The sequence below is a fragment of the Myotis davidii genome, unplaced genomic scaffold (assembly GCF_000327345.1).
Source record: "Myotis davidii unplaced genomic scaffold, ASM32734v1 scaffold147, whole genome shotgun sequence".
Taxonomy (NCBI): domain Eukaryota; kingdom Metazoa; phylum Chordata; class Mammalia; order Chiroptera; family Vespertilionidae; genus Myotis; species Myotis davidii.
Genome location: NW_006383010.1, coordinates 7,139,030 through 7,151,838, shown reverse-complemented (window position 1 = coordinate 7,151,838; position 12,809 = coordinate 7,139,030). Strand labels below are relative to the sequence as shown.

Genomic DNA, 12,809 nt, shown 5'->3' with positions numbered 1-12,809 from the left:
TGTGATCTCCTCAGTAGATCAGCAACTTTGGTAACAGCCTTACAGTTTGGCAGCATGAAGAGCGTAGAGTCCTGTGGACCTGAGTTTTAGCCATGGGCTTCCTGTCTTCTAGTTACCTGATTTCAGATACACGAGGCCACTTTCTTGAGCTGTTTATCTGTTAAGTAGCTTAATGCTGCTGACTGTGGAGCATTTCAATTCGGTACTATATAATTTCACTCCCTAGTCTAAAGAGTGTTAATTATTATGTTTCATTATTGCATGAACTTTGTTTATAGAGACTCTTTTGGGTCTTATAATCTTCAAAGTACCTTTCTGGAAAACACAGCTCTGTTCATGAAACAAATCACAAATGAGATTTTAAGTTATGAGAGGCCTATTAATGGAGTAAACTAGATAATTTACTCAGCTCCCTAAGTGATAGAATATACTTTTATATAAAATAATTTTGCATTTGTATATTATCTGTGTTAGAAGCTTAAAACTGCTCATATAAGCTTATTTTCTTTTTAAAGACATATTTATTTTCAACTTGGTTGCTAGCTTCTGTAGTGTACTTTTTTCTGTTTTTTGATGTAAGAATTCTTATAACTAAATATATGTATTTGTAGTGCCTGGTCCTGTACCTGTCAATTCTCTTCAAGGAACATCCTTCGAAAATAAGATTTTCTTGAACTGGAAAGAGCCTCTGGATCCAAATGGAGTCATCACCCAATATGAGGTATTGGGAGGACAAGGAAGTTAATTGAAATGTGGATTAAAGGGAAAGTAAAAGGAAAACGGAGAGGAAAAGGAAAAGGGAAATAGGGGAAAATGAGTGAGGATTAAGAGATTAAAATAATTACTATTTCTCCTCTCTTTTAACTAGATATTCCTTGATCCCAAAATTTAGTATCAAAATAAATATTGTATGGCACCTAGAATTTTCAAATTCTTAAAGTAAATATATGTTTATTTTTGCAGTTGTTTTAGAAAAGCAGGATTGGCCCTTTCAAGCAGACTTAATGGTGATTGTAAAGAATGAATTTTTATAAAATTGAGCAATTCATTTCATACTGTGATTTAGGAAAGGCCATTGAATGTCAGTTGTTTCATAGAAGGGGATTAATACTAAATATATATACATATATATGTATATATAAAATATATAATATAATGTAATATAATATATATTATAAGTCTGACTATATTTAAACTTTAAATATAAATTACCATCTTATTTTTAAATATAATATTTTTAAAGAAGAAAAGAATGGATTTTTTTTAATTGTGTAAGTGTGTATTTCTATACCTGCATAGTCAGTGTTGATTAAAGCATAAAGTGCTTAAATTTCTAATGGCTACAGAGTGCATCATGGCGATGGGAATCACAAGTGCAGTCATAATTTGTGACTATATTATCATATTTAAATACTATTTAAATAAAATTTATGTAAATTGGACAAAGTATAGATTAAGTTAATTAAAACAAACATTTGTTGAACATATTCTGTATTTCATATGCATTAAAATATAAGATTATATACATAAGATTATATATTTATACTTAAGTACACTTTTTTAAATAAAAGAAAATAAATCTATATTGGTCCAATCATGGTGATAATAAATACAGGATGTAACCATATTAAATGAGAAGAAAAGAACTGAAATTAAAATATGATTCACTCCACAAATGGCCTTTAATGCTATCTTATTTAAAAGGATTTATGTAAAATTTATTATGACAAATTGGATATGTAATAGGAAATGTATTTCTTAAAACAGGTTAGCTACAGCAGCATAAGATCTTTTGATCCCGCAGTTCCAGTGGCTGGACCTCCACAGACTGTATCGAATTTATGGAACAGCACACACCATGTCTTTATGCATCTCCATCCTGGAACTACATACCAATTTTTCATAAAAGCCAGCACCGTCAAAGGCTTTGGGCCAGCCACAGCCATCAATGTGACAACCAATATCTCAGGTATGTAAATGACTAAAGAATCGATTTGTAATTGTGTGTCACAGAGTATCACATATACACTGAGTATAGTTTTTCTCACGTATTGAATCCTTGATATTATTCATGATCGAAGGCACTTTAAATAATTATTTCAATACAGATTATTCTTGGTTATATGTCCAAACCCAAATGCATCTGAAATAGTCAATTTTCATCAACAGTGGTCTTTAAAAATATATATAAATTTAGTAGAAAGCTTTCAAAGTTCACTATATATATATATATAATAAGCCTATAATAATTTTGAGGAGTTTTTATCTGGTATCATATCTTTACTGAAAAGGGATTTTATTAAAGATGACCCTCGCTCTACTATCTTAGTAACATATATCTTTGTCTCTCTGCTCCATTTTTACTGAGATTCTGATCATTTTAAACAAATAAGAACTTTTCTTTCTCTTAGAATCTCACATAAATTTATCTTGATTTTTCAATGGCAGTGTGTTAGGTTGATAAACAAATACAATTAAATTTTCATTATGTTAAGCTCATAGTTTAATAGTTTACTTTTGACTAGATTGTTTACAGATGTGACTTCTTCAGTCAAGTCATCAATTAAACCTTATTAATTTTTTGCCAGAAATTACCATTGTAAAATGCCCCAAATCCAGCTTATGTAATTCTGTATATAATTTGTTTATGATTAGTAAAATAAGTATATATTATATATGTAATGAGTTAACACTGAAAATATTAACCCCTTAACATATTAAAATACTAATTTTGCATTTCTAAGTTATTCTTTTAATGTTTTTTTTATTATATGTCTAGTTGCATATAAAAGTGGAATAATACATTATTAAAAAAATTTCATCATTGCTCTCAATTGGTAACATTTGTATCAGAAGAAAGGTACATAATTTTTAAGTCCAAAATGTTATTTGGAAATGTTTTGAAAAATTAAAAAACATTAAAAATATATATCATGAAAAATTAGCTATTCCAGTATGCACTATAATCCCTTTAAAATATTTGTTGTCACTTTACTAGAAAATATGACTTTGTGATATCATGATATAGTGAGACATGTTGCCTACATTCTAGAATTAGCAGTAGTATTATAAATGACTAATATCTTTCAACAGAGATATCTACAGAATTTTCATAAATTTGTAAAACTGATAGAACTGAACAACTGGACCCTAATTAAAGACTAAATGCCCATTTAGCATTTAAAATTTAAAAATTATTTCATTGCACTTCCAATTGAAGCAACCTGTGTACATGGGTACTCGATTGGAACTTTAAAAACTTGGTGCAACCACTATATCTTGGGAACATATAATACTCAAGCTCAGGCTGACAAAATTTATGATTGTGGTTCTAAGCATCACTTGAACGGTTAAGAACTTACTGTAATTTATCTAATGAGTCCAGTGGTTCTATTCCTCGATATTTTAAAAGTAGTTTAAATAAACATGAAATAAAGTTATTGGAGAAATGATGCTTGGAGACATAATTTATATAGTTGTATATGTATATAATGTCTATTGATTCTACTTCCTAAATAACTCTCAGATTATGTTCCTCTTTGCAATGTCACTTTTCCTTTCTTTCTAATTAGACAATATTTTAAACAGATCATTGAAATATCTCTCTAAGAAGTATCCTTGCCTTTATACAACATATATTTCTTTTTTAAGTCCCTTCCCCCCATCTATATATATAAAAGCCTAAGTGACCAACCGGCCAGCTGACCATTCAACTGGTAGCTGTGATGCCCACTTACCACCAGGAGATAGACACTCAATGCAGAAGCCGCCAAGCTGTGGTGACTTGGCAGCTGCGGTTCTTGGGTGATGCGCCCGAACCGGACTTCTAGCCCATTGGCTCTCCACTTTGGGTCTGGCTCCCCACCAGGTCTCTAGCCCATTGCAGAGGTCATGAGTCTGGCCCTTACAGAAACTTTTTGACTCAGTTACCTAAATGATGAGACATGCAGGACACTGCAGCCCCAATGTCTGGTGCCCATGCTGGCCCAACCGCTTAATATTGATTTCCAGTAGAGGCAGCAAATTTTCCCGCTACCACTCTTGGCTGGGAAACTGGCCGCAGCATCCCTGCTTCCAGGTGGGCACTAGCACCAGCAGGCAACCTCCTTGGAGGGAAGGAGGCGAAGGAGCAGCTCAGGTGGGAAGAAGGAGGCCCCACCACGACAGGGCCAGGGCAGGAGCCTGACATTGAGCAGGGACTAGGCAGACTAGATTCCAGGCTAAGTAAATCCTGTTTGCTAAATAATTGCATTTTGCAGCTAAACGCCCATAAGTCATCAGTTACTGCCAAATTTAGGGTAAAGTGAGATGAAAGAAGCGAGACAGATACAGAGAAAAAGTGATATAATATTGGAAGAGAGGAGGGAGCCCAGTTCCGGGGTGTGTCACCCAAGAACCACCCTCTTACAATCAGGACCCCTTGGGGGATGTTGAAGAGCCGGTTTGGGCCTGATCCCCGCAGGCCAGCCGAGGGACCCCACCAGTGCACGAATCCATGCACCGGGCCTCTAGTCTAATGTATTTAGTGGGATAAAATCCAATCATCCATGCCTGGTTAGCATCTGTGGCTCATCCTTGTATAGTTCCTTCCATTCTCCACTCCTACCTATGAACACAAAGTTCAGGTGTATTAAACTGCTTACAGTTATTAGAACACATCTTTTCATTTCATGTTAGGTGTCTTCAACCATACTGTTTTCTCTCTCTGGAGTTTTATTATATGCGCTCTCTTTCTGGTGAGTTTTTACTCTTTTAACATTCACCTTAAGCATCACCCAAACTCTAAAGCCTTCCCTGCTTCATCTTCCCTTTTCCCATCACTAGTTTAGGTAGTGCTCTCCAGGTGTGGTCCCCAGACCAACCCCAACAATGTCATGTGGAAAATCTCTAGAAAGGCACATTATCAGGCCCCTCCCCAGACCTACTGCATCAGAAACTCTGAAGGAAAGTGTTGGCAATTTGTGTTTTAAGAAGCCATCTAGGTGGCTTGGAGACCACTCTTTTAGCAAATTAACTGTCTTCCTCTTTTGGTCACCAAATATTTTGCTATAAATTTTTATGACTCTCATTTCTGATGAACTATGATGCCCTCCTTTTAATTCTATTAATATAAGAGACTACACTTCACTTTCCTTTATATTTAGAGCTCACTGTATGTATTCAGTAAATGTTCAATGAATGAACGAAATACTTCAAAAATTGATTAGATGCCACTTGTTCTGTTATTCTAATGCACACATTTCACAGATTATAGACTCCCTCAAACATCCTTCCAAATGGGAATAATTAAAAGCCAATTGAGGCTAATTTTTCAACCAGTTGGAGAAGGAAGTTCCCCTCTCCCACAACATTATCAAATATTTTGAAAATATATCTTCTTTTCAGATGTCTAGCAACTAATGTATTAGTTTGTGGTAAATAAAAACGAATGTTCCCATTCCCATTCATCACACGTCCTTGATATGTTTCTGTTGTAACCACAGTGGTGAAAATGGCCCAAATACTAATATGGGATCATGTTACAACCACTAGCTCATGAAGGGCACCTCCTCTCCAGGCATCCTTTACAGCACTCCTGCCATTCCCATCTCCGCATCTCCACGTGCGGCTCCATTATCAGGGCTCCCCATGGTCTCCACTATTACCACCTTCATCCCATCCCATCATTGCTGAATTGAAGGACTCTGGGAAACGAAAACCTAAAACAGCTTCACGAAGTGTTTGGGGTGTGTCACAAATTGCCAAATTATTAATTAGATTTCAATAATTCTTGGCTCTGCATCTTCTGCTGTCCTCGATGCCCAGGGTTAACATTCAGGCATATATTATTCTACAAAATAAGGATCATTTCAGACAATTAAATATTAAATTGATGTTTTTCCTTGGTCAGGATCATTTATTCAACCTGAACTATGATATATTACTGTTAATTGATTGAAACCTTTCCCCTTTTTTTTTTTTTTTTTGGTCATTAATTACTCATCAGCTCCAACACTGCCTGACTATGAAGGAGTTGATGCCTCTCTCAATGAAACTGCCACCACAATAACTGTATTGTTGAGACCAGCACAGGCCAAAGGTGCCCCTATCAGGTAAGAGGGGAAAAACAATAGTTAAAGGAAAAAACAGCCAAAGTGAGGGATCTTTTCTCATAGTTACTTAGCAGCTAATATACTAGTAGTGAGTGGATCATTTCTGAGACAGTCATTTGCCAATTACTATCAGGAGCTTTTATTTCTCTTTTGTTTTGTGTTTGTTTTTTTCATTTGGAGAAAGCCTGAGGGTAGACTTGTAGTTAAGAGAAGAATGCTAAGGGGTTATTTATGAATTCAATCATTCGCCTCTCTGTGCTGCTTGATTTAAGAGCATTGCTCTTTTATTTTTTTCCTGTCCCATTTCATTTCACTTCCTCTGTTGATATCTATGGTATATGAGTTTTGAAGGTATTTGAAATAGAATGCGAAAATACCTCCTATCCAATGCATCAGATCCTTTATGCATAATTTCACATGAATGATTGAAAAATAGGAAGCTTTGAGAAAATAAAAGTAGAATGAATGTAGCCTATGTGACCTTTTAATTCCTAAGTTGTGGCTTATCAGGAATTCCATAGGAAATATTAAAATTTAATTTGTATTTCCTTTATCTTTCCAATATTAAAATCCCCCATCTTACCCTCATCTTCCATATAATTATGAGCTATCTTTTCAGGGATTGAGTCAAATTATTCTAACCATTTTAGATAAATATTTAAAACTGATGCAAGATTCTATTAAAAATTTTCAGATGTTTGTGGATACTTTTGTTTTCATATTTCTATTGATAAATCAAGGCACAAAAAATAGTGCAGATATTTCATATTTGAGTGATCTCAAGTTGTTTGCATCTTTATTAAAAAGTAAAATTGCCGGGACCGGTTTGGCTCAGTGGATGGAGCGTCGGCCTGCGGACTGAAGGGTCCCGGGTTCGGTTCCGGTCAGGGGCATGTACCTGGGTTGCGGGCACTTCCCCAGTGGGGGATGTGCAGGAGGCAGCTGATCTATGTTTCTCTCTCATCGATGTTTCTAACTCTCTATCTCTCTCCCTTCCTCTCTGTAAACAATCAATAAAATATATTTTAAAAAAAAAAAGTAAAGTTAATCTTTATGTGTAAAATGAATGCATTTAGCCTTATAAGCATATACTAACCATTCAGATTATTCTATGTCACTAGAAAGAAAGAAGTATTTGTAATTAAAAATATATATATTGATAAAACAGCGTTAGTTCATTAAGAAAACTCTCCGAGTCTGTCTGGCTAAAATGCCTCGGCATACCACAGCAGAGGAAAAGAAATCTGACCAGATACTCTTGTAGTATAAACACCTGGGGAAACACTAGGTACTTGAAAAGGCAAAGTAAGGATGCAGTGCTATTCATGAATTGATGAACTGTGAGCCTGATGGCTGATCCAAAGTAGAAGGAGAAAATGCTTTCATTCAATATCTTTTTCTATTGACAAGTAGTCAGGATCATTCACACGTCCCACCTGTGATAAAATTTACTTTGTAGGTGTTCAGTTCTGCTACTGTTTTTTAGATGAGCTGCCAGGTATTTCCATTTATCTTATAAGAGTTAGATATTTGAGTGAATTCAGCTTTATTTAGTGTAAGTTGGAAACACAGTGTATTATTTATCTATATAACATAGCATACACTAACTCTTTAATCATTTAATCAATTTATTGCACAGATATTGACTGACCAGGTATTACGTGTCAGGCATGGTGCTAGGCATCGTCAATCAATGATTAAAATGATCACAACGAAACACAGAGCCTGTCTCCCTATGTGTCATGGACAATGAGAACTGCCTGCAGCCTTGTAAATCCTTTGCTCATAGCTGGTGTTCAGACAATTTGTTGAATTAAATCAAATGTCTTTCTTCTACTTTTTTATTTAATACAAAAATATTAATTACCAAAAATCCACACAGTCTGAATTCATGATTATGCAAAAATAATCCTTGATAATCATATTCTCTTTTTCTGACACAGACATGCACCTCTTTGTACTTATTGGAAAGGCATTTGTCCTTTTCTGAAATTGAGCCCAATGTCTGAGAAATACCAGTTTTACACTTCGAAGATAAGTTCTCAAATAAATTTAATACTACGAGAAGAAATAAATGATATATAAACAAATAAAAAGTATTTTAAACTAATATTACTACCAGGAAAAAAAAATCTGTTTTCCAACTGATAATCTAATCTTATTTCCATTTTTAGGTGTGTTGTTTTAAGACATATATTTTTTAGTTTCAGAGGGGAAGGGAGATGGAGATAGAGATAGAAATATCAATGATGAGAAGGAATCATTGATCATCTGCCTCCTGCACACCCCACATTGGGGATCGAGCCTGCAACCTGGCATGTGCCCTAACCAGGAGTCGAACCATGACCTCCTGGTTCATAGGTCAATGCTCAACAACTGAGCCACACTGGCCAAGCTCCTTTAAAAAAAAAAATGATCTGTTCATGTATTTGGTATCACCCATAGGTGGTGGCCTGGTGGTAGAATCAGACTGATCTAGTCAGGCATTTTGGCCTCAGATGAATCCAGCCTCCTTTGCTTTTTAAGTCCTCTAGTCATATCACCCTGTCTTCTTTCCTCTGACCATGTTCCCATCTTCGGCATTGCCACTAGTAACGGGAGCCTTATCTTGGCACTTAACTTGTCCACTACTCCAATTTCTTTGAAAATGAGGGGCCAAACTTGATGTAATAAAAAAATTCCAAAGCACTATATATATATATGGTCTGGTACTTCAAATCTTTTATTGGATCCTTATTACTACCTTGAGGTCCTTAAAACTCCTTTACTTTCCACCCAGTTTCTTTCTGTCAGTCTATCAGAATCTCTTCTTTGTAAATGCTTGTTGCCATTGCCAGTCTGTGGCTCAACTCCTCTCCTCCCAATAAAAGCCATATCCATTTAGCACCTAGCTCAACCTCCTGAGAGCATCCATCAGTTACCTTTGTTTGCTATCATAAGCTCTAAATACTAGGATCTATCTTTCCTTACTTTACAGACTCTGCCAGACTGCATTTCACCATCCATTTGTCCCAACTCCAGTGAAATATCTAATTATTTCTGCTCTGGCCTTGCTAATGTCAAACAAACTCCATTTCCAAGAGCCTCTGTCATAGCACCTGTTGGGTAGAGTTTGTTCCTCAATGTTTCTATAAAGTCATTCATCCAATAGCATTCAGTATGTGCTAGGTGCAGAGCTGGGTACTTGGAATAGAAACCCACATAAGGTAATTTGGTGTGTGCCCCCAGGTGGTATATTACAAGGGAAGTAAAACAGGTAAAAAATGGGCCTTGTTAAAGTTAATGCCACGATTTTGAGCTTTGTGACTCAGAGATGAAGAACAGGAAATATGATGGCAACCAAGATGAAAATTAAACCTTTACTCTAGATCATCAAAATGTTGGCAGTGGTGGCTCTGATCTTCGGAAGGCTGTTTATAAGAAAATTGTCAGACATTGGAACTGGAGAAAATCTCCTGAAGTTGTAGAGAGACATTTTAAATTTTTTAAAAAAGAGGGAGTATGAATTGTACAAAATTTGTTATTTGGTATCACTAAGGTGTGCAAGCTGAAACTAGTCAGATTCATAGATAGTTTAGTTAGTAGTAGTTGGAAAATCCATGGCAGGCTGTCATTGATAATTTTGGATTCACCTCCAACATTTTTAAGCATTTCATCAAGGAAACTATCTACCAGATGTATCATATACTCACTTTTTGAGCTAATGTCAAAATCCCTTTGTACATTTTTTTACAGTCTTATAAACGGAAGAGAAATTGTATGATGAAATGTCATTATTTGGCCTCCCGCAAAATTAAAAATGATTACATTCTGGTGTTTAATCACAATGGATTATTGTGTAGTGAAATCATTTTTAGTTTTTTAATATAAGGAAATCCTATTTTGACTTTTGAGTGAAGATTCATAATGCCAGTAAATTGATTTTAACTTAATTGTAGAAATATTTTTTAAATGTAATTAAAAGGAATGGGGAATATATGAAATATGGGTAGAGTGAATAAGCTCTTCAAGTGACTTTGGAATATTTTAAATTGCTAGAGTACTAAGCTCAAATAATATTTAAATCTAGCTAGAATTAAGTACCATTAGGTAATTAGACAACCACGAGGATGAGAAAGCACAGGCCCATTTCATGCAATCAGTCAAATCACTTTTAATTTGATTTCTCATTCCTTGTTTTCGGTACTTTAATTAATTCGTATTGATAAATAAGAGAGTAGAAAGGGAAAAGGAACTGTCCAAACTAAGTAAAATAATATGGTTGGAGAACAGCTGGCACAGACAAATTGAACAATGAAAGGAAAATATATTATTTTTTAAATGAGTTTAATCACTTTTAGCTTAGGTCCATCTTAAGTTCAATGAGGTCCCTCCCAAAGGACAGCTTGTGCTTTTTCTTCCTTCACCTCTCCTCCAAGAGCAGCTGTTTGCTTTGCTCCTTGTAGATCTGGAAAGGTGAGCTGTTTTGAATGAAATTTCTTATTTTTGTAATGTCCTACCTGTGTCAATTTAATAGAATTAGTTAAGACTGAATGTGTGTGTGTGTGTGGGTTTACTCTACATATATGTATGTATCTACCAAATATGCAAATGTATATTATTAGATATGGATTCTAAATTGAAAATGCACAGGAAAAGAATACTAGGTCTGCTTAATATGGCATATGCCAGCCATGATCTTTTTTTCTCTCTCTCTATGCTTCGTATTTCTTATATCTTAAAATTAACAAGAGGCTCCTCCATGGACCCCTCGGAGAGCATGTATGTTGTAAAGAGCAGTTCTAGGAGCTTGCAGACCCAGCCTGGCAGAGATCTAGAAAATGACGCAGGTCATGTAATTTCAAATAACATAGACTTACTTGCCCATATCTGAATTTCTGGCATTAATAAAAGGTTCATACTATTTCCAAGGGAAAGAAGATAGATACCAACCTACCAATTTCTTGGCACTATTTTAATGGGAAATTGGAACTTGAATAATTAAGGGGGAAAATGAATTTATAAAGCTCTTTGTTAAATATATGAAGGTCTTCTGTCTGTGGGTATAACACAGTTTATATTAAACTAGAATTTCATAGCTGACTTTAAACTGGTATGAAATTTGTTTTAATAGTCATAGAGGCAGATTCAATCCCTCCCCCTACCCCCTGCCGTGTGTGTGTGTGTGTGTGTGTGTATGAGTGTGTGTGTGTGTGTGTGTGTCTGTGTCTTTCTATCTGCTTGCATTCTTCCTTTTCCTTTTTATGGAAGTTCATTAAAGCAAATGGTCCATTTCCTCTGGAAATCCATTTAACCGCACCTATTTTCCCTGTATTGATTGACATATTTTCCTGGAGACTCAGAGTCAAGCATGCCGCTCTACACACAGCTATTCACATTCATTTTCTGTATGGGACCACAAGTCGCTTTCCAATAACTTTCTAGAATTCTGAAACATAATTCTTTTACATTCTTTACTGATATATAAATATATTAATAACTTTCTTGGGGATGCATTTCCTAAAAATGTTTGCCTAAAGAATGGCCTATGGAGAAAGGATATTACTAATATAGCAGTTTGAGAAATTTATAAAAAAAATAATATAAGTGGTCAGGCAGATCTTGATTTTAAAATTGCATTTTTTTTCCCCTTTGCTCTGTAATATAACAGCTATTACAGAAAAGTTTAAGACATTTAAGGAAGACATTGAAAGGTTTAGGTTTGAGATTTAATAGGCCAAATGCCATCTGCTTCTGCAATTTGTAACATTTTATTATTAACAACTGTAGACGGAAGAGGCAGTCTATTTCGGTGGCGAGGACAGATTTCTGTCCATCTGTGCCCGTGTGGCAGCGCGTCACTGGTGCTTTGGATCCGCATGGCTGTGAGCCACAGCGAGGTGGAGCCAAGGTCACGCGTGGGAGGACCCCAGCACATTCTGTCTCCTGACTCTGCAGACGGGTGCCATGGGCTCTGCCCCGGGCCGGCCATTCTGCTCCCGGGTCTTGGAGCTGGGCCTTCCATGCCTTCATTTCAAAGGAAAATGTTAACTTTAAACATTTCACAATATCAGACAAATAATTCATTTTGTGTCTCTGGTTAATGTCAGGTTCCCTCTTAGGGTGACTCACTTCTCAACAGTGAAAAGTGTGTAGAGCTCTATGCTGACTTTTTAAAACTTTTTTCACTCCCTTAAGCATCATGGTGGGGTTAGCATCCATGTGCAACTCTGCCTCAGGGCAAAATAGCTGAAAGCAAGACAGCAGGGTGTTCAGACTGACTTCAGAGGCTTGTGAGGTGTTGCCCGTCATTATCCAGTACTTCATTCTTCTGTTGAGAACACTTAGTATGTAGCCTCTCTAAATGTGCGCTTTATCTTCTCTTTCCCCAAAAGTGCTTATCAGATTGTGGTGGAGGAGTTGCACCCACACCGAACCAAGCGAGAAGCGGGGGCCATGGAATGCTACCAGGTTCCCATCACCTACCAAAACGCCATGAGCGGGGGTGCGCCCTACTACTTTGCGGCTGAGCTGCCCCCCGGGAATCTTCCTGAACCTGCCCCCTTCACAGTGGGGGACAACAGGACCTATCAGGGCTTTTGGAACCCCCCTCTGGCACCACGCAAAGGATACAACATCTATTTCCAGGCAATGAGCAGTGTGGAGAAGGTAAGCCTCCTCCAAGTTCTGCTTGTTCACTGCCCGGAGGCAACGCCACAGTCAAATTTTATAAACACT

The 12,809-nt window shown here is 36.3% G+C and overlaps 1 protein-coding gene across 1 annotated transcript in view; it reads left to right on the top strand.

Annotated features, from left to right (window-relative positions):
- The window catches only part of PTPRK (protein tyrosine phosphatase, receptor type K), a 472,216-nt gene that overhangs the window by 376,924 nt on the left and 82,483 nt on the right, over window positions 1–12,809 (top strand). The window contains exons 9-12 of the mRNA XM_015557792.1: window positions 612–721; window positions 1,768–1,969; window positions 5,987–6,092; window positions 12,467–12,740. Coding sequence (XP_015413278.1) covers window positions 612–721; window positions 1,768–1,969; window positions 5,987–6,092; window positions 12,467–12,740 — 692 coding nt within the window. The remainder of the gene's footprint in view (window positions 1–611; window positions 722–1,767; window positions 1,970–5,986; window positions 6,093–12,466; window positions 12,741–12,809) is intronic.